The following is a 22,925-nucleotide window of genomic DNA, read 5'->3' on the forward strand; positions in this document are numbered from 1 at the left end:
TTTGTTAATAATATTTAATGGTTTTTAAACCAATATGGTCAAAGCAGTACAAGCCCTAAGATTGTCTACACACAACATTACACTGGTTTAGCCAAAGGTCTGTTTTGGGTTTGTTTAGGGGGGTGGGGCTTGGTCTCTCCTCTTCTACTTTAGAGTATAAGATCTCTGGGGCAGGGGTCATTTTTTTGTTATGTGTGTGTACAGTGCTAGCACAGTGGGGTTGAGGACTCTATTTGCTATTGCAGTACAAATACAATTTGATTCTTATATATTATGTTCCTTGGTGCAGGGACCTTGTCTTGTCTGTCAAGTACTATGCCCTTTCGTGGTGCTAGATAAGCAACTCCGTTTTTTGGCACTTGTGAGTTGTAACCAAATAATAAGTTTTTTAGCCCAGCTATTCCATTGTCAGTCATTCTTTGTGCACAGAGGGTGACCTACCATAGCAAGCACGAGGTTGGCACAAGTATCAAAGGTCTGATTTGGGGTTTGTAAGCGTATACTTAGGTGCCAGCTCCTTAATCAAGTTCACAAAGTCTGTTTTCTCTATGCATGCTCTGCACACTTCTCCCCAGCTATCCAGGATCTTCCTCAGTTCAGCCACTCTCATCTTGGAGAGATCCACCGAGTTTAAGTCCAGTTTCCTTTCTGCAAAAACAAAGAACGCGAGACATGCTTTAGAGACCACAGGAGAGTTCCTATTTGTCCTCAACTCCTCTGTGTTGCCAAAGAAAAAAATTCCAGTTCCTACAAATGTTCCAAAAGTATCTCCTATAACTCAGGTGATAGTTGAGTGAGGGACAAAAAGTTAAACATAAGGGACCCGATCCTCACCTATTGTATATCTGCACAGCTCACGTGAAAAACAATAAAATTGCACTGATTTATACCAGCTGAGGATCTGGCCTATCAAATCTGATTCTGATCTCATTAAGACACATATAAAAGTGGAAACCCCATTGACTTTAATGGTGTTACTCCTGATTTACACCAGTGTGAAAACAGGATCAGACCCAACTTTTCTCCTCAAAGTGACCACTTGTATAAGAAGTACATGGTTGTAACTATTGAAAATTGGAGTTTTCAACAAAAATCCATCAATTGTGTTTTTTTTCAACCAGTTACAGATTGTTCAATTTTCTTTTTATTGGTTTTTTTTTTTCAAAATTTCAATAACATTTTTCAATGATTTTTGCAAAATTTGGAATTGTTTTTTGACCAAATCTGATTAAAAGGACAGATCTTCCTCTATCTATTGAATATCCTACCTTCTGTGGCTCAAAACGAGGTCTATATAAAAAAGGATGGTGATTAGATCTTTGAAGGAGCTACAACACAGAGCCTTATGGCCCTCATGTAACAAGACATGGACTCATATAAGGAAATTTGGCAACCATTTTTCTGCCTTATTCACCTGACACATGTACCCAGCAGGACCCTTGCTACACATAGTGCTGTAACTCCTATCTTTGTTTTTAAGGCAAGTAAGAACATTGGTCTGTCCCATTATAGACATTCCTGTGGTCCATCTAGCCCAGTATCCTGTCTGACAGTGACCAGTGCCAGATGCTTCAGGGGGGAATGACCAGAAGAGGGCAATTATCAAGTGATCCAGCCCCTGTTATCCAGTCCCAGCTTCTGGCAATCAGAGGCTTAGGCTCACCCAGAGTTGGAGTTGCATCCTTGACCATCTTGTCCAATAGCCATTGATGGACCTATCCCCCATGAACTTATCTCATTCTTTTTTTAACCCAGTTATAGTTTTGGCCTAGACAACATCCCCTGGCAACGAGTTCCACAGGTTGACTGTGCATCGGGTGAAGAAGTACTTCCTTTTGTTTGTTTTAAACCTGCTGCCTATTAATTTTATTGGGTGGTTTGTGGGTTTTGTGAAGGGGTAAATAACACTTCCCTATTCACTTTCTCCACACCATTCATGATATCATAGACTTCTATCATATCCCCTCTTACTCATCTCTTTTCCAAGCTGAACAGCCCCAGTCTTTTTTTCATCTCAGCTCATATGGAAGCTATTCCATACAAATAATCGCTTTTGTTGCCCTTAGCTGTACCTCTTCCAATTCTTTTTTTTTTTTTTAAGATCGGGGAACCCGGAACTGCATGCAGTATTCAAGGTATACGTATACCATGGATTTATATGGTGGAAATATTATCTATCCCTTTCCTAATGGTTCCTAACATTTTGTTAGCTTTTTTGACTACCACTGCACATTGAGCAGATGTTTTCAGAGAACTATCCACGATGACTCCAAGATCTTTCTTGAATGGCAACTGTTAATTTAGACCCCCTCATTTTGTATGTATAGTTAGGATTGTTTTCCAAATGTGCATGAACTTCATCTGCCATTTTGTTGCCCAATCACCCAGTTTAGGGAGATCCCTTTGTAACTCTTTGCAGTCAGTTTTATCTTGAGTAACTTTCTATTGTCTGCAAATTTTGCCATCTTGCTGTTCACCCCCTTTTCCAGATCATTTGAGTATGTTGAACAGCACAGCATTTCACTTCTATCTGGAGAGAGACCGCTGGTGAGCAGTTTGTAGCTCTCTGAAGAGGAAGATGAGTCATGATACATCTTTTTAAAAATAAAATCAAAACCCTTTAAAAAAAACTGGTGATCATTTTACTCTTTTAGAATTTTCAACCATTTTCAACTTCATAATAAAAAGACATTGTGCCTTTGGAGACTATGAAACAGCTCCCACAACCGCGAGGGGAAAGAATTGGGCCTGTTAAATGGCCAGCTTCTCAATAGTAGCCCTTATTCTGCGTAGAAACCTTCACAGCTGGAATTGGCAAAGCTAGACAACACCGCTCACTGATGCCAACGGCAGGACTCATGCTGCTTTCCGTGGGCTTTGCATCGCGCCCTAAGGACTCTGAGCTTTAGCAACATATTGGTGCGGCGGACATTGGGTCAGAGTAACTCTCGCGGGAGGGGAGGGGGAACAGGACATTTCAGTGTCCTAAAGGCAGAATGGAAATACTGGCTGAATCGGGTAGAGAGAATGGAAGAAGGTGCATTTTCATGAGTTAGTAATTTCCTTGGCCATTCCTCACCACCACTCTGTGGCTTGGCATCCAGTAGTAAAGACTTTATTTTAAATGGTTTGTGTGGGCAGGCTGATTCCTTGTGGAACTGGCTTAGCAGAGCTCACTTCCTAAGCTTCTCAAGCTCTGCCTGGCATCCGTTCCAATTCCTGCATAAAAATTGCTTGCAAATATACCTAAGTGTGCCATGTGAGTGGTTCTGCTCAGCTGGACAACAGGATGCCTTTGCCTCTGGTTAGAGACGTTAAAACACAAATGAAGGATAACAGGCATGGGGTCAGCACCCTGCCAGTTCTTCAAATTGAAGGTGACTTGCAAAGGAAAGGACCAAAGGGGTTGTGCTTTGTTTCTGCTTCTTCCTGGTGCATACTGGCCTGAAAGGGTATTTAATACACACATAAATTACAAGGATTTTTTTCCTTGCTTGTTTTTTACATTATACATTTAGTTTTATCACAGAAAACTACATGGACAAGTGGAAAGAAGTAAGTATTCAACATCAGTTACACGAAGGAAATACAGCCTAACTGAAGAGAGAGAAGAGAGGTTTTTTTAATTCACCATGTTTAAAATGATTTGTTTTTTGTTAACAACTACTTACCTCAAACACATGAACCTCTCTTTAAAGAGTTCAACACAACTGCCCCTTCATGTAAGGGCTGAGAGAGTGCCCACCCACATACCTAAGCCAGCCAAAGAGTCCTCCAGCAAAAATAGTGAAGACAAGACTTAATGCTCCTGATATTTCTAATTGGGGGAGGGCATTTCTGGCCTAATTTTGGAGAAGCAAAAAGAGTACAAACCTATTTATTTTCCTTTCTACATCCCACTTGACAATGAATAGAGATGTGGTATGTAGGCAGGAGCCAATGGGGATACATGGGGATAACTAGGTACAGAATGCAACTAGATCTCTAGGCCCCCCAGTTTGCTCCAGACTCTGGCCCTACCATATTTGAGCTCACAGATCTGAATGTCATTCTTCTTCAGTTTCTCGCATATCTTCGACACAGGCACATGAGCACTCATTGGGCGGCTGACGGCGCTGATGATCTTCGTGGCTGCATCGCTTGTTGCCCCAATGTAATAGCACTGAAACAAGCAGGACACATCATCAGCATTAAGACAAAACGGGGAGTGGCGCCTGCCAACTGCTGAGGGGTTCACGTGAAGTACTGTATACCTCCAATTCCCATTGAAGTTGATGGGATTTGAGGACGCTTAGCACCCTGAAGGATTGTACCCTAAAACTCAGACTCCTACCACTTCCTCTTTTGACAGAAGGACCTTCCCCGGGGTGGTGTGTTAACTGAATGCTTTGTTATGCTTGGTGGAATGTTGGGATATTGAGGTCTAGCACAGCTCACAGAAAACGAGGTGTGTTTGTGTTAGATACACCTTATATATGAGGCAGCTTGGAAACTGTTATTGTGCAAAAAACAGATTTGTGCAAATAACAGATTCCTCTTACTCTGATTACTATTTTGTACAAAGTATTGTTATTAAATAAGCCATTGAAAATATGAAATTCTGTCCCCAGGACATGAATTATTTCACTCTGTTAACTCAATAAATCATAATTTGTTACCAATGGGACATTTCCATCTTATCATAACACCTTCTAGAATGGGGTGCATCTGATGGAAAACAATGGCCCATTTTTGTTACGTCTTTCAATAGGCAGAGAGCAAACCGATACTTCCAACCAGAAGGATCTTTGTTTTGTATTAGGGGTCAGATTTTGCCACCCTTACTCATGTTGAATAGTCTCACTGAGGAAAATGGGACTACTTGGCGTATGGGGTACTATTCAGCATGAGAATGGTTAGGCAGTTGGTGTGCTGAGGCCACTGCCCATCACGCTGACCAAGACTGATTTGTTGCTTCCTTGTGCTCCCCCATCTGTCTGTCTGTATCCACTTGTTGTCTCTTGTCTTACATTTAGACCGTAGACTCTTTGGGGCAGGGACAGTCTTTTTGTTCAGGGTTTGTACGGTACCTAGCACAATGGGGCCCTGGTCCAGGACATGCTCCTACGCAGTGTTGGTACTACAGTAATACAAACAACAAAACTTGGCTCTAGGAGGCTAACAAAACAAGAGAGGACACAGTGATGTCAGTGTGTGTGTGTGTCATTTAACAGTCTTCAATGAACTGAAAACAAAATGGCTGCCAGTCTTTGCAAACAAGTCCTTAAAGATTTAAAGTGGCAGAATACAGACCACCCGTGCATAACAAAGCTAAAGACACCACAGCTGTCATCGGGACTGTCACTAGCCTAAAGCCAGGCTGGTGAGGTGCTGAATAGCACTGCAGCATTGTGCCCTGCCCAGAAGCTCTTCCCTATGGGGCTCAGTGATTCCTCTCCCACTCCTTATCATCACTTGGCGGTTTAGCGGAGCAGAAAGAAGAATGAAGGGCATTTTTTCTCCCCAGTGAACACTGGGAAACAGCTGAAAAGCCTCTGAATTGTGAGGGACTCAGCATTAAGGCATGGCAGGAGAACTTGGCATTAACAACTAACATAACATTACAGCAGTTAGATACTGCAGTAGGCTTCAGCCAGCCCCAGTCTCTTCTGCAGTCCAGAGGCCCCCACTTCCAAAATGGAGGGTGGCCTAATGGCCTTTGGTCTCTGCAGCCTCAGCCCACATCCTTGCACAATGACAGCTCTTCTACTTACTCAAGGCTGTGCAGGTCACAGCACAGTAATACAGAGACGCACCTACCACAGGCTTGAAAAATGTGTTGTGCCCATCCAACTGTAGGGTGTAGGCCTTTGATTAGTGTCTTAATAATGTGGACCCTTATACACCTGAAATTAAACAGAAACCTTCAAACTTATTTTATGTAAGCTAGCAGTTGGTAATAATTTTCAGCCACTGTTGATGTAGCTGGATTTGAACCAGTGCCCTACAGCTCAATCCTAAATAACAGTGCAGATGAACCAATATTATTTTATCAAAGAACCATCTAATCAGTATTTTTTTTTATAAAGCATCATGAACTTAAATACAAAAGAGACTAGTACCAAGCGGTGTTCTTTTCCTTTTGTATCCAGGCAGCTGTTAACCAGTTCTTTCTCTATGGTGGCCACGGTGAAGTCAGAATGTTTTTCTTTTAATGAGTTGTAAAAACTGTCCAAAAATCCTTTACACACTGTAATAAGAAAATAAAATATATAAGTCACCCAGTAGGATCTAGCAAAGTTTAAGGAATGTTAATAACTTGGCTAAAAACAGGGATCCATTAGCACTTCATAAAAACAGAAAATGACAGATTTTAACAAATGAAGAATTAAAAAAAACAAACAAAGGTTTATTTCAGCATTTTAGCTCCCAGTATTGCCAACAACAGCTTTATATGTAGGAATGGAATTCGTCCTGTCAGCTCCGGATGTCTACCCCGGCCTTAAGTCTTCTATTATAACAGGAGATCAGAATACATCAGCATTTTGATCTTGGTTCGATTAAGCTAATCTCAACTAGAAAATTTAATTGTGTTTAATCACCATTTAAAAAAAAATCAGTTTAGGTGAGACGATACTGCCCCTGACTAGCCAGGGAAGACAAGGAAAGGTTGTTGTGTTCCGTCCATTTTAAATACGCATCAGGCCCCCATTACCATAGTATCTGATTGCCTCAGTCTTTAATGCATTTATTCTCCCAACACCTCTGAGCTCTGTAAGTGTTGTTATCCCCATTTTATGGATGGGGAACTGAGGCACAGAAAAACTAAATGACTTGTGTAAGGTCAGACAGGAAATCTATATGGCAGAACAGGAATTTGAACCTGGGCCTCCCGGCTAGCACCCTAACCACAGTAGCGTAGCTAGCGGGATGCAGAGGAAGCAGCTGCTTCCCCTCAGCACATTTTCCCCAAAGCCGCGCCTTTCCAAAAGCGGCTGGAGAAGCGAGGGGGGGCGCAGGCTGGTTTCGCTGCACTCCGCCCGGAGCTTTGGCCAGGGAGCGGGTCCGGGGGTCTGGCCGCGCTCCGCCTGGGGCTCCCGCCGGGGGAGCAGGTCCGGGGGGCTCGCTGCGCTCCTCCCGGGTCTCCGGCCGGGGGAGCGGATCCAGGGGTTTCTCTGTGCTCCGCCCGGGGCTCTGGTCGGGGGAGTGGGTCCGGGGGTCTGGCCGCACTGCGGCAGGCGCTGCAACCGAGGGAGCGGGGTCCGACGCTTCGGCCGGGAGAGCGGGGCGGGGGGGTTGGCCGCGCTCCGCCCGGAACCGGCCAGGGGAGCGGATCCAGGGGTTTCTCTGCACTCCGCCCGGGGCTCTGGTCGGGGGAGTGGGTCCGGCCGCACTGCGGCAGGCGCTGCAACCGAGGGAGCGGGGTCCGACGCTTGGGCCGGGAGAGCGGGGCAGGGGGGTTGGCCGCGCTCCGCCCGGCACCCCGGCCAGGGGAGCAGATCCAGGGGTTTCTCTGCGCTCCGCCCGGGGAGCGGGTCCGGGGGTCTCGCGGTGCTCCGGCCGGCGCTGCAATCGGGGCGGGGAGCGGAGTCCGGCGCTGCGGCCGGGAGAGCGGGTCCGGGGGTTTCGCTCCGTTCCTGCCGGGGCTCCAGCCGAGGGAGCGGGGGGCGCGGCATGCGGCCCGAAGCGCAGCCGGCAGCCGCGGCCGGAGGAGCGAGGGGGGGGTGCAGGCTGGTGGCCGGCAGCCATGGGGGGGGGGCTTCCCCCCCTCCCGCTGCGGTCTGTCAGCGCGACCCGCCCACAGCCAGGCTCCACCAGCAGCCCCGGGCAGGGCAGCGCCCCCGGGCTGAGCGGGCGAGCCGGGCTGCAGCTCGCTCGGACCACGCCTGGCGGGGCTCGCTGCCTTCTGCCCCCACCACCCAAGGGGTAGCGCCAGCGCTGAGCCTGGGCTGGCACTGCAGGCGGCGAGCCCCTCCGAGGCAGCGACAGTGGGGTTTGTTCTCTGCTGTTGGCTGGGCTGGGCCTAGCGGCCGGGCCCCGGAAAGAAGCAGCGGAAGGGCAGGCAGCAGACTCCCAGGCTCTCCCGGTCCCGGGGGCAGCTCCAGCCCCCTCTGCACAGAGAGTCCCGGTAACCCCTCCCCAAGCTCCATACCCCGTGTACCCCTCCCATGTACCCTGTGCCCCTGCCTTTCCCTCCCCTTCACCTCTCCTCGTACCCCCGTCCTCTGCCACCCTCCCTTCACCTCCCCTCAAACCCCCTGTCCTCTACAGCCATGGAGGGGGCGGCGCGGCATGGCCGCAGTGTGGCCAGAGGAGCCAGCCAAGGGGGTGGGACAGCGTGGCCAGAGGAGGAGCCAAGGGGGGGCGCCTTTTTTATGTTTGCTCCCCCTCCTCTTAGAACCTGGCTAGGCCACTGCCTAACCGCTGGACAAAAACCTTGGTCACATGAAGGTTCACCCATGGGAAAGAATTTCAAGAGGTCATCAAGTCTACCCCCGATGCTGAGGCATGACCAGGTAAACCTAGATCATCCCTGCCTTGTCCATGTTTATATGGACCAGTCAACATTGTGTCAGGTGATTCAATTGGTAAAGCAACTAGTTTAAATGTGATTACAGTTCCTAGTGAGAACAAGATCATACAAGATTAAGTTCACCTTGGTGTTGAAGGTCCATGCAAGGTCCACCATACTGATTGTGCAGAGCATTAAGGTGTTTTTCATGCATATTCTAACTTATGAGGATCTTTGGCAACATGATAGCATCTCTGTGACTGAGTATACAAGGCCCTGTGGTCCTACTACACCCTGCCCCAGGAAATGAGCAGCGAACGTGAGTCCTCCAGGCCTGGCTAGAGACACAGTATGGAAGCAGTCAATCAGAGCCCAGTAGGCTCAGATAAAAGGAGCTGCAGGGCCTTAGTAGCTCAGTGCCTGGCTGGGACTAGAAAGGTGAGGATTAAAGAGTCTCCTCTCTGGCCACAGGAGTGCAACTGACTGCATTTCCTTAAGCTGGGAGAAAGAGGCCCTGAGAACTCCACCTCTGAGGTAAGGGGTAACGATCAGGGCCGGTGCAACCTATTAGGCGACCTAGGCGGTCGTCTAGGGCACTAGCATTTGGGGTGCGGCATTTTCTTCGGCGGCGACCGTGGCGGCCGGATCTTCGACCGCCCCGGTCATTGTCGGCATTTAGGCGGAGGGAGCTGGGGCAGGGGGGCGCGGGGAGGGCCGCCTGCAGCAAGTAAGGGGGGGGGGGCCGGCAGCACGCAGGGGAACTCCGCACCCCAGCTCACCTCTGCTCCACCTCCTCCCCTGAGCACGCCGCTCCGCTCTGCTTCTCTCCCTCCCAGGCTTGCGGCGCCAAACAGCTGATTGGCGCCGCAAGCCTGGGAGGCGGGAGAAGTGGAGCAGCGACGGCGTGCTCGGGGAGGAGGCAGAGCAGAGGTGAGCTGGGGTGGGGAGCTGCAGCACGGCTCCCCGGGCAGGGGGAGCTGCCACGGGGGAGGCTCCTCAGGGCGGAGGGGGGTGTGGGGAGCTGCCGCAGGGGAGGTGCCTCAGGGCAAGGGGGGGGTGGGGAGCTGCCACAGGGCTCGGGGAGGGGGCGGAGCAGAGGTGAGCTGGGGTGGGGAGCTGCCGCACAGCTCCGTGGGCTGGGGGGGGGGTGGGGAGCTGCCGCGGGGGGGGAGCCTCAGGGCGGTGGGGGGGGGGGGGCGGGGAGCTGCCGCAGGGCTCGGGGAGGGCGCAAGGTGGAAGTTTCGTCTAGGGCGCGAAACATCCTTGCACCGGCCCTGGTAAAGATAGAGGGGCGGGTGGGAAGAGGCCCCAGGGAAGTAGCAGCAACCAGTCAAAGGAATCAATATGTAGCTGCTGTTTATAGGGTGCCTAGGTTGGGACTGGAGTAGTGGGTGGGCGGGCCTGGGTTCCCCCACCAGCCACTGGCAAAGTGACTTAATCCTCGAGAAGGGGCCAAGGCTTGTTTAAAAGCCTGAGTGAAGGGCTGAATTCAAAGGCCCCAGAGCTGGTGCTGAAGACCTGGCGAGAGCTGATAGAGTTGTTGGACTGTTTGTTACCCCGGAAGAGGTTTCTTTTTGACTGTGTGATCCAGCTGGAGGGCTGAGCTGCTGAAGACCCACCAAGCGAGGGCGACAGCTGAAGGGGGTGCCAGGAACATAAAAAGGCCTGCAGTACCACACACAATCGCAGGAGGTGCTCAAGAGGTGAGTGCCCCTTGTTCCAACTTGGAACCAGAAGTGGGGTGTGAGTCCCCCCTCCCGTCAGGGATGGATATTGATGAAGAGCAATGCTTAGGCCTATTTCAAGCGCGAGATGTCTGATATCCCGAATATGCATATGGAGGGCCAGCAACAGTTGCAGGAAGACCAGCTCCCTTGTGTGTGTGTGTCATCCAGCAATGCGGATGAGACAGTTGCTGTAGATGCCAAAAAGGGAGGAGGCATGGAGCTTGTCCAATTGTGTACACTCTCTCCAGGCAAGAGGGGTATGTAAACTGTGTGTGTCCCTATAGGAACAATGACTGTGAAACACCCTATTGTCCAGAGTATGTAGAGAACTGGGCAGGTTCCAACTATTAAAGATGCTGTTCCCAAAGGTAGTGGGACCCAGACTACAGAGTACAAAGAACTGTGGGGATCAAATTTGGGACACGAAAATGTGAGGCTGTAGGGGCCCTCTGGGCCACATAGAAGGATCTTACCCTGCCAAAATGTGGAAGTTTGGACAGAGGGACTGTAACTATGGGGAGCTTGGAGTCCACCAGAAGAGGTGCATACTGGGAGTCAAGAAAACAGACTCTGGGGTATAAACCTAAGTAGGAGAAGTTGGCCCGAGGCTTCCAACTCTCCATTGCTTATGGGGGGAACCCTCACTCCACATTTAGCCCCAGTGGGTAAGAACTTGGAGACATTAACTACTTTGTTACAAAAGCCAGGTGAGACCCAGGAGCTGGAAGGGGCTCCACCCAAGAAGGATCTGGCCAACTGTCCTCAAGGACAGCAGAGTTGTAGGGCTGAAGGCACCCAGATGGGAAGTGACACCAGGGTTCTAGAGAACCAGGGAATTGCTGAGCCCAGGGTTGGTGCTGGCAAACAATTTCAGAAACTGCAGGCCCAGATGAAGGATTTTTGCCTAGAATTGACTAGTTGACTAAAAGTGCAGGAAGCACAAATCCAAGAATTACAGACACATTCCCAGGCTCTGCTGGAGGAGATGACTGCACAGCGTGAACAAAGCAGGTAGAAGCAGATCTGGAAAGGGCAAGGCAAGCATGAGAAAGTTTATTATTCTGTGCTGGCCAATGAAGTTAAGACACTTCTACTTGGCAAAGAAAATGTTTTGCACAGGTGGGGACAAGTAACAAGTAACCCGCTCCCCCGCCCCCAGTATGAATGGTGGCTCAGGAAGGCCGAGCCAGGTGGAGAGCAAGTTTCTCACACCTGTGGACACTGTGAGAGACCTGGGGGTCTGTCCACAGAGAGCACAAGAGTTCTTACAAGAAGAGTGGTGCCGGACATGGAGTCTCAAGACCCAGGTGGAGGCAGAGAAAGACCACTTCAAAGAGCAGATGTGTGAAGGAGCCAAACTGAACAGACAGAAGGAGGTGGAACATCTGCTAGTTTTGGAGAAGAACTGCACCTCTCACTACAAGAAATGGGGAAAGGCAGTAGTGGCAGCTCAGGAGATAGAGAGGCTCACGCTTGCCCTGGAGCAGCGGATGACTGAGCTGAAACAGGAGGAGCTTAAAATGGGAGAGTGAGAAAAAGGAAAAGATGCTGCTAAAGGAGCAACTGAAAAGTTGGCAGGTAACAGAGCAGGCTGAGATCTCCTAGCTCCAAGAAGAGCTAGTCACGCTCACTAAAGAGTTAAAGGGGAAGCAAGAGAGTTTCTGACAACTACACATGTAGAAGGACGCTCTTCATAGTGACAGCAAGGCCGAGATTGTGGTGATCCAGAAGAGGACAGATGAGCGGAAATCTCAGCAATTTTGGAACCTGAAATTACAATAGTCTCTACAGACAGCTATGTGGAATGTCTTTGAGGTGCAGGGCCAGCTACAGAGCCAGCGTAAAGAACATGAGGTGGCTCTGCAAACACTCCAGACCCAGATTCAGGTGTTGGAGACCCAGCCAATGAGTTTGCAAGACTGAAACGCAGTGCTCAGATGGGAGCTGCAGCAACAACGGAGCAAGAAGGAGATGGTCACGGGACAGCAGGATGACCTCAACATCCAAGCCAACAACCACCTCCTGGAACAAATGGAGGAAATTAGAGGACTGAGGTTGATGGTCCAGAAGAGGGCAGAGAGGTGTGATAAGCACACAAGCATGGTGACCGCTGACCAGAAAGCTTATATTCCCACAGGTGAATGCGGTCAGGGCCGGCACCAGGCAACCAAGCTGGTGCTTGGGGCGGCACCTGGAGGGGGGCGGCGCGGCGCTCGGGCCGCCGGGGAGAGCGGGGCCACAGCCGGGCTCGCTGCCCTCCCCCCGGCGCTCTGGCCGCCCTCCCAGCCCCCCGCGCCCTCCCCCCGGCTGCCGGGGGGAGAGCGGCGAGCCCCGCTCTGGCCGCCAGGGGGAGAGCCGAGCCCCAGCCGGGGCTCGCCGCCCTGCCCCCTGCGCTCTGGCCGCCGGGGGGAGAGCCGAGCCCCAGCCGGGGCTCGCCGCCCTGCCCCCTGCGCTCTGGCCGCCAGGGGGAGAGCCGAGCCCCAGCCGGGGCTCGCCGCCCTGCCCCCTGCGCTCTGGCCGCCGGGGGGAGAGCCGAGCCCCAGCCGGGGCTCGCCGCCCTGCCCCCTGGCCGCCGGGGGGAGAGCTGAGCCCCCGCCGGGGCTCGCCGCCCTGCCCCCGCCGGGGCTCGCCGCCGGGGGGAGAGCCGAGCCCCAGCCGGGGCTCGCCGCCCTCTTGCCGCCCTGCCCCCGGCGCTCTGGCCGCCGGGGGGAGAGCCGAGCCCCCGCCGGGGCTCGCCGCCCTGCCCCCGCCGGGGCTCGCCGCCGGGGGGAGAGCCGAGCCCCAGCCGGGGCTCGCCGTCCTCTCGCCGCCCTGCCCCCGGCGCTCTGGCTGCCGGGGGGAGAGCCGAGCCCCCGCCGGGGCTCGCCGCCCTGCCCCCGCCGGGGCTCGCCGCCGCGGGGGGGGGGGGGAAGAGCCGAGCCCCCGCCGGGGCTCGCCGCCCTCCTCCCAGGGCTCCGGCCGCCCTCCCCCCCCCCCCCCCCCGGCGCCCTGCCCCCGGCCGCCGGGGGTAGAGCGGAGCCCCCGCCGGGGCTCGCCGCCCTCCCCCCCCCCCCCCCGCGCCCTGCCCCCGGCCGCCGGGGGGAGAGCGGAGCCCCCGCCGGGGCTCGCCACCCTCGCCCCGGGGCTCCGGCCGCCCTCCCCCCGGCGGCAAAAAAGCCAGAGCCGGCCCTGAATGCGGTAAGGATTCAAGAACCTGGGAAGATGGTATAAGTGTGTGGATTCACTACCCAGTGACAGATTTAGTATCAACAGCCACTAATACAGAGATTGTGTCAACTATAGAGGCTGCTGTGAGGGCCGTAGCCTTTACAGCTACTCAACAAACCCAACCCCTACTGGAATGGAGAAAAGTAGAAGACAGGGTCAAAGAGGAAGTCATGGCTCAACTCAATATCCTACAGGCCCAAAGGGTTGAGGACTTGCAAGAACTTGAAGAGAGGTGCTCCTCGAGACAGGATGTGAGCTCAAGCTATACAGTGGGAACAGGACTTGGCCAGAATTGAAAAAAAGAGATGGGGGAACAAGTGTTTGATGCTGCAGAAGGAGCAGACTAAGCTCCAGAACTTGCTTCAGGTCCAACTTGCTTCAGGTCCAGCATGGATAAAGGTAAAGAACTGGAGAGCCTGAAGGAGTCATCCTCATGTAACATTGACAGACCCCAGTCGTCGTTGGGCAGGATTGAACCTGGGACCTCTGGAGCTTAATGCATGAGCTAAAAGTCATGTGGCTCTTAGCTAAGGCTGTAGCAGACTCATTAATCTCTGAGTGGTCTCGCTGCCACTAGAGGAGACAGAACACCACACCCAGGAGGTATGTGGTTACACTTAGAAAAGAGTTGTAGTGGTTGCACCCTGAATGATAGCCTGAGACAGTTGAAATTAAGAGCTGCCTTGCCCTAGCTCAGATGATACAGGAACACAACAAGGCTGCAAGGCAAGGCCACAGCCAGACCCTAGCTAAAAAGAGCTCTCCCCAGGAGGAAAAAGGAAGATTAAAAATGATCCTAACATACTGAATGACATCCATGCAACAGTGTGGGTACAGAAAGAACAACAGCAGGTGTTACTAAGCCAGATACTAAAAGCTGTGGGCAAAACAGTACAGAAGCCCTGCTGAATCTGGATAAAGGTATCCTTAACCAGCCACTGGCAAAGTGACCTAAGGCCTGAGAAGAAGACAAGGCTCGTTTAGAAGCCCAAGCAAAGGACTGAATTTAAAGGCCCTAGAGCTGCAACTGAAGACCCCGGCAAGGGCAGACAGTTTGTTGGGCTTTTTGCTATCCCAGAAGGGGTTCCTTTTTGACTGTGTGACCTGACCAGAGAGCCAAGCCACTGAAGACCCACCAAGAAAGGTCAGCAACATACAGGGGGCTCCAGTCGCAGAAAAAGGCCTGCAGTACTGCATGCAGCAACAGGAGGCACTCGAGGAGTGTCCCCTGTTACAATTTCCCATAACCCATCTTGGAGCTATGTCATTAACACAATACTTTTGCATTCATACAGGTCCTTCCAGCCAAGAGTCTCAAAATGCTTCATAAACATTAATTAATTAAGCCTCACAACACTTCTTTGACATGTTATTAGCACCATTTAATAGGTGTGGAAACTGGGGCCCAGAGAGGTGAAAGGCCAACATTTTCAAACCTTGGCATCTGCTGCTGGGCCCCTAAATCCAGATTTTAATACTGCATGCAGACAACGTAAACTGAACATGCATTTAAAGGGGCCGATTTTCCCCCCTCACGTCATGAGTTACAAATATTTGAACTTGCAGAGTAAGTCCTGGTATCACCAGTTACTACCCTGGAGGAAATTCCAGTAGAAAATGTTCAGTGGGTTCCTACTAGTTCCAGTTGTTAACTAGGGATCCAGTTCAGCAAAGCACCCCTATTCAGTAAAGCACTTGCTTAAAGTTCAGTGTATGCTTAAATGCTTTGCTGAGCTGGGGTATAGGCTTGGAACAGAGCAATCAGTCTTTTAGTTCCTGGGGCAGTTGATCCTCCAGTAAGAACTACCAGAGGCCAGCAGAATCTGCCAGTGACTACTTGAATGATTTTAATGGAGTCTATTGAAGTTTCCAGTAGGGTAATCTGGGGAACATGCTGCTTATTTGTTCTTTTGTTTTATTAATGTGAAGTGCAGGTGTAATTTTATTTGCAACATCCTGGTATCTGCCCCTGAGGATAATCCAATGTGTGCATGAATATGATGATTTGCTACAAACGTTATTTTTTTTAAATGGTAACTTGTCCAAAGGTCTCAAGTCTAGCTATAAAGTATGGAAATATGGATAACCTGGTGGCCTTGTGTAGTTAGCCATGTGCGCTCTTTCCAAAGTGAAGAATTAGGCAGGGAGCTGCTGACTGAATGGAGCAAGAGAAGGGATTTAGCAAGTCATTGATTATTTTATTCAGTTCAGTGCTGTTTACAAGCAAACAAAATCAGTTGGATTCACTGGTCAATTATCCCAGGATTGTTCGGTGCAGGAAAGCAGCTTTGTCTAGGGGACAGTAATTTAATTACTCTTGTTGCAGGTCTGGATTTTGGTTGTCTCAGGCTGTCAGACAATAGAATTTTTCCATCTCAGTGACTAAAACTTGTGACTCAGTGTATTATAAAGGAGGTATGGTTACCACTTACCAGGCTATCCATGTCCTTTCAAGGAAAAAGAAGAAAAGCAACAACTCAACTCTTGGACAACAGCAAAGGGAATTTTATAGGTGTTTGTTATGTAAAAAACCTAACAAAAAGCCCAGTGATGTTGGTTAATAAACCCTTTGGCACCAAGCTTTGCCAATGCTTAAAACTTTACTGCAAAATCACCAACCTGCCAAACAGTCTCCAAGCTGCAAAAGACTTATCGGGTGGTAATTGTATGATATGTTCATGCCACCTACAGGAAATAACACATCCCTTCAAGAGATTTTGCTTGTAAAGCTTTGCATTAATCCTTTTTTTTTTTAAATTGCTGTTGTGCAAGATTGATGATCTAATATCATTGGACACCCTGCTCATAAAACAAATCCTATTCAAGTTATCGTTAATTAACCAAAACATTTAATGCATCTAATTCACTAATGGCAGATTTTATAATGTATTTAATAGTCACTTTCCCCTCTCTGTGTCCCAGTTACCTCAACTGTGAAATGGGGATAATGATAATGACTTCCTTTGTAACACGCTTTGAGATCTATTGATGAAAAGCTCTATGTAATATTGTTATTATACCTTACAACTATATCACATTTTTCATCCAAAGTGCTCTGAGAATTATCACTCCACTGAAATCCATCCACCTCTGGGGAGCAGCAGTTTAACATACACACTACAAAACAGTTTAGGACAGGAAATGAAGAATACCCCTGTGTCCATCTGAAACTGAAAAAAGTATTCTGACGTAGGCAGAATGTAGCTACACTGTATGGAATTTAGCTTGGGGGTGGGGGGAGGTTAATAGCCCTAATTTTATAAAAACTTCCATGAGAACTTTCATGATCACAAGTGATCAGAACCTCAGTTTTACATCTCTTCAAAAAGCCAGCACCTCCAGTAGCACGATGCTCCTAATACCATAGTGAGGAATTTGGTTCTGTACAAACTCAGAGGGGAAAGGTTTCAGAGTGGTAGCCGTGTTAATCTATATCAGCAAAAAGAACAGGAATACTTGTGGCACCTTAGAGACTAACAAATTTATTTGAGCATAAGCTTTCGTGGGCTAAACCCCACTTCATCGGATGCATGCAGTGGAAAAAACAGTAGGGAGATATATATACACAGAGGACATGGAAAAAATGGGTGTTGCCATACTAACTATAATGAGAGTAATCAATTAAGGTGGGCTATTATCAGCAGGAGAAAAAAAAAAAACTTTTGTAGTGATAATCAGGATGGCCCATTTCCAACAGTTGATTTTACTCTTGTTATAGTTAGTATGGCAACACCCATTTTTTTCATGTCCTCTGTATGTGTGTGTGTGTGTGTGTGTGTGTGTGTGTGTGTATATATCTATATCTATATCTATCTATCTATATATATATATCTATATATATCTTCCTATTGTATTTTCCACTGCATGCATCCGATGAAGTGGGCTTTAGCCCACAAAAGCTTATGCTCAAATAAATGTTAGTCTCTAAGGTGCCACAAGGACTCCTCGTTCTTTTTTCAGAGGGGAAAGTGCCACCTACTGGTTCACCAACACCATTTCCTGCAGCATCTGGATTTACCCTGGGGGTTTCTTAAGTATTGACTCAGTTTGCCCTTGCTTACCTCCTGGGATCTGACAAGAGCACAGACCGTGATGATACAGCTGTCATCCACAGCCTCCTACAAGCTTAATTTTCCAGGAATTAAGGCAGCACATGCAAAAGATAATTAAAAGGGGTTCTTTTACCCCCCAGGGACATTTTAGAGCATATATTATTTACTGAGCACCAGCAGCATGCTGGGCAGTAGTACAGTCAAGGGTAAATTCAGGTAAATTGAGTTTACCTGCCTTTCATTTGGGGAATATGGAGTTTAGGTTAGATTAGTTTGCACGCTTCTTTTTTTATCACTACACCACTGATGCTGGGCACTGCATACATGTCTTTGCTTCCTAGCTAAATATCTAACAGATGTTTCTGCTTGTTTTTATCACTGTGATTTTACTACAGGTACAGGCCAGCCTGCTAAAATCCGAGGGGGAGCTCTTTGAATCTCAGCGTTTCAGGCTGACCCTGGGCTTTCAGTGCAGTAGTAGCTTGGATTCCTACAGTAGAGGAGCTCACGGTGTGCTAACAGTGCATCTTGCTGGCAGGTCTGGCCTTTGAATTTGTGGCGCGCCAATGTGCCAGATGGGAAGAATCATGCCATGAATTGCCTCCCACTCCTGGGAGGGCGACTGGAGATTAGGCAGGCCTGTGGTGACTTGTGTGATCTCCCCCACAGATCTAGCTACTGAGGAAGGAAATAGGTCTGCAAGCTGCAGACTGGGAAATGTTTGCTTTGCTCAGTACCTGCCATCAGTAGTTTATACTGAAGGCTGGTGCTGATAGTTGGCCATCTGAGGAGTTGAACTAACAGATTTCAGCAGAACTCTTGGCTAAAACTCTACCTCCCTGAAATTCAGTGTGAGATCTCTCTAGACTTAAAGGAAATTGAATGTCTCTGTTCAGAGACACACGTGACTCCTTCATTATAGTATCTGAACATCTTCTAATAGGGTGACCAAATAGCAAGGGTGAAAAATCGGGACACGGGGTGGCGGTGGGGGGGTAATAGGCACCTATATAAGAAAAAGCCCCAAATATCAAGACTGTCCCTATAAAATCGGGACATCTGGTCACCCTATCTTACAAGTATTTATGAATTTTAGTTCACAAAACCCTATGACAGAGGGAAGTACTACTGTGTCCATTTTACAGAGGGGAAACTGAAACTTAGGGTCTGACTATGCTGCACTGGGGAGGTAAGATTGCAGCAGGGGTAGACATACCCGAGCCTGCTTTGATTGAATAACAAGAGCAGTGATGCCACTGCAGCACAAGATGTATGAGCCCACCTGGGCCCCTGGTGACTCGAGCAGCTAGTCCACACTGCTGCAGCTTCACTGCTTGGTATCCAAGCCAACTTGAGTAACAACAGCCGTGAAGCCATGGCAGCGTGGACCCCTGGTACATTCGTGAGCAGCTGCTGCACATGCTGCCCCACAGTTCCACTGCTATTGTCACTCGTGCTAGCCTTGATCTAGTGAGCTTGGGTCTGCCTACATGTGCTGCAATCACACCTCCAGTTGCAGTGTAGATATACCCAGCGAGTGACTTGTCATGGGCATGTAGGAATTCTGTAGCAGAGCCAGGAATTTAACCCAGATCTTCTGAGTCCCAATCCAATGCTCTCCTGACCATCCCTCCTCCCCCAGACAGGAGAGTGGACACCTTTAAGCCTTTAATACACTTACAATACATTGCTATTGCAAGCTGGGCATCTCTTCCACTTTCCTTATTTAAATGTAACTACTTGGTAGCTGCCCCATGTGCCAGGTAAGTCCCAGGATCAGGGCAGCTCCAGAGTTGCCCATGCACCTTCTGAAGTACTAACTTGTCAATGGAAGGGCAGCACTGAGAAGTCTGTCACTGTGCTCTACTACAGTAGCCCGGAGATTAAAGTAACGGTGCGCCACTTTCTTGTTGAAAGTAAAATGTTTAAAAGAATGTTTTGCCTATGCTACTGTTACCATCTCAGATGGTTAAAGACAAAAGAATTCTTAAAATTCCATTTACTTTTCACCAGTTATGGTACTTGTAGCTTTTTAGTCAGTTTGGATTGTGAAATTAGATTGCTTAATTTCACTTCCTGATTGGCATGCACTAGCACCATGCTATTATCACACTGCAGTGTAACACTTAAGATCTTGATCCTGAAACCTGCTCCACATGGGCAAACCCCTGGGCCTTTGGGGAACCACACTGGCTTGGGCCTTTGCATGGGAATGGTTTGCAGGATCAGGGCCTCAATTCTCGTGTACTAATACAATGCTCCATTTAGGGCTCACGGTAATTGAGGTTTTCATTTTTAAAGTGTTTAGAGCATAAAACATTTACATTCATTTTACAATTTGGATTTTGTTTAAAAAAGATTCAAACGGGCCTAAAATTTTTAGTTGACACATTCCATTTAAATCAAGCGTGTTCTAAAACATCACACACATACATAGGCTCTGGGGAGCTATGTTTGTTTTCCGTTGCCTAACAGTACTGGCGTGTCACCATGTCCATCTTACTGCAAGAAGAAAAGCTGATAGAAAAATTTTTTGTGTGCATCATATCAACATTCATCTACTGTTTATGTACTGATTGTGTGTACATTTAGCATACAGGACTTAGAGAAAACAAGGGGCTGTACAGTGAGAGATAAGAGCTTTTAAAGAAAATTCACACCACCACAGATGGTAGGTTAGAAAATTTTATTTACACATTTTACTTAGCACATATTATTGTACATCTGTGGCAGAGATGAGCCACAGTTTCATAAGCTACAAGCAAGGAGAGACATGATGGCAAAATGGTGTGACTTGAGTCGAATTTTTGCCATCGTTACACAAAGAATCTCACTTAACTGGGTGGAGGGGTTATTTTTACGATTGTCAATGACAGTCCCAATTGCGCGCCAATTCCAACTTTTGCAACCTTGTGCCCATACCAGTCTTGACCCCCTTGTCCTCTTTTCCCACACTATCTCTTTATGCTCAAAATGCTCTTTGTCAACCCCTCCTTAAGACTCCCTTCTACAAGCCATTAACTAACATAATGGGGAGGGAGGAGGCATGAAGAAAACTTTCACTGTATGTTTTATCCCTCTGCCCTACCCTTCACCTGTTGCTTGACCGCTAGATTGTGAGTTCTTAGAAGCAGAGACTATGTCTTGTATATTTGCACAGTGGTTAGCATATTTATGGGGTTCATTATAAATAATATTTGTAACATTAAGTATTTTCTACAGCCTTTCACACTGATCCCATTAAATCAAGCAGATACACAACCTGGTGTAACGGACAGAGCCACATGGATCCAGGCAGAGATGCCTAAAAGGTGGCCAATATTTTGTTTTATTTATTCTATTTCTCCATCAATGGCCAAGTATAACAGGCCAGAGCAACCAGTGCTTACAAAAAAGCCCTCTAATAAATGGAGGCCTGGCTCCATGAAATTGCAGCCTTAATTTTGACAACTGAATTCCAACCTCAATTTCTACTGTGACGCAGGATGAATGACTCAAATTCAACCCTTAAAAACATATGGGGAGATAATGTTTGTGTTTTTATGTATTTACATATATATTGGTATTGGTCAACAATGTAATCAAACAGTCCCTGTCTATGCTGTATTCTGTTAATTCAGAGATCAAAAGAACATTTCAGCATTTAAATGAACTGTAAACATTGGATATCGTTGTATTCATCTCTCTTTGAAATGTATAGCCAATCATCTGCGAATGGTGGGAAAACAGGCAATTGCCTTATGTTAATTTGTGTAGCTAAGTACCGGTGATGGACCTACTTCAAAGTTGCCCTGACTGCCTATTGTAAGCCAAGGGACTCCGACCTAGCAAAGAAGGCCTGAAATTGTATAAAAGATCCTTGGTCCTGATCCTTCATCTCATATCTGCTTAAGCTTCATCAGGGGAAGTTTGAGTTGCAAGACTGAGATCCCAGTTAAACTGGAACACCCTGAATATGATATTGGACTATAATCTATGGACTACATTCTAAAAGAACTCTTTGCAACTACAAAGCTCACCATCTCTGCTATGAATCTGAACCTCAAGAATTGAACTCATGTCTGTATGTATATTGATCTTTTAAGCATTCGCTCTCCTTTCTTTTTTGATAAATTTTAGTTCATAAGAATTGGCTGGGAGGTAATGTGTCCAATCCTTTGGGATTGGTAGAAACTTTTTTATATGATGAAATAAGGTTTTCAGAAATCATCATACCCAACTTGAGTGTCTAGGTGGATGCCTGAGGCTGGGTTACTTTAAGGGAACTATGTTGTTGACTGACTTCTGAGTAACCAGTGAGGTATAATGGAAGCTGTTTTGTGCAGGCTTGCTAAATCTAAGTATTGGAATATCCACCAGCTTTGGGGATTGCCTGCCCCATTCTTTGCCGTTCACCCTAATTGAGTGACCTCAGCAGGCTCCCTTGGGATCGCGGTCACTACTATTTGTCAGTGACATTGAAGCATAATTAACTATGCAAGCAGCATTCAAAATCCCTGCTCTAGAGCAACAGGAGCGAAGACAAGGGACCTTTGTGTAAGACACCAGTCTGTCTGCCACGTCTGACCCGATTTCCAAAGTTGCTGAGCGAGCACAGGTAGCTCCCACTTTACTTTCATGGGATGTTTGGCTAAGCACTTCCAAAAATCAAGTGAGTAGGAGCCAGGCAGCGTAGCCCGCCCCATAACCTCTTTAACACTAGCCTGACTTCTCAGATTCAAACCAGTGGAGGCAAATCTGCACCAGGGGAGCTGGGAAGAATCAATGTTTGCAAAGTACTCTGAAGAGGCCGGGGGAGAGAGGGAGGCTGGGCCATGCATGGGGTTGCATATTCCACTGTGGATTAACCAGTTCGGGGGGGCTCACACACGGATAATGATTGTTATACTGTTAATGAAACGCCATTAGGAACAAGGCGCAACTGCAGCGTCTGCGCAGCCACGCAGAGGACAGCAGCCATGGGATGCAGCTATTTATAGCACGGGGGCGATGCACAGGGCAGCAGCACACGGTGCAGCAAGGCAAGCGGCCCCCAGTCCCCCTGCCCCGCTCACCTTCGCACTGAGCTTCATGTCCCCACGGGGCAAGGGCGGCAGCGAGCCAGGGGCCCGTGCACAGGAGGGCTAGGGCCAGACCTGCACAGGGGGTGCGCACAGCGCGTGCGGGCTGCCGCTGCATGGTGCTGGCAGCGCTGCCTGGCACGAGACGAGACCCGGCCGAATGACCCCGCCCCCTTCCCTCCTCCCGGGCGGGGCTGCCAGGAGGAAAAAAAGTGCCTGGGTTGCTATGCTCGGTGACGACGAACACCGCTCGATTTTTCATTGGCGGTTAGCCGCCTGGTCTGGCCCCGGAAGCACGAGGGAGAAATCTGACCCTGTCTCTGGGATTGGTCCTAACGGTAGCTTCGCCGGGGAGCAGATGCGGAATGTGATTGGCCGGGCGGGCGAG

At 48.8% G+C, this 22,925-nt stretch overlaps 1 protein-coding gene across 1 annotated transcript; it reads right to left on the reverse strand.

Annotated features, from left to right (window-relative positions):
• Window positions 1–469: 469 nt before the first annotated feature.
• CDNF (cerebral dopamine neurotrophic factor) lies at window positions 470–22,655 on the reverse strand. The gene is made up of 4 exons (XM_065423498.1): window positions 22,532–22,655; window positions 6,102–6,229; window positions 4,021–4,162; window positions 470–648 (listed from the first exon to the last, which is right to left on the reverse strand). The coding sequence occupies exons 1-4, from the start codon at window positions 22,653–22,655 to the stop codon at window positions 470–472; spliced, it is 573 nt and encodes a 190-aa protein (XP_065279570.1).
• Between the last annotated feature and the right edge of the window lie 270 nt (window positions 22,656–22,925).

This window comes from Emys orbicularis, chromosome 1, assembly GCF_028017835.1.
Source record: "Emys orbicularis isolate rEmyOrb1 chromosome 1, rEmyOrb1.hap1, whole genome shotgun sequence".
Taxonomy (NCBI): domain Eukaryota; kingdom Metazoa; phylum Chordata; order Testudines; family Emydidae; genus Emys; species Emys orbicularis.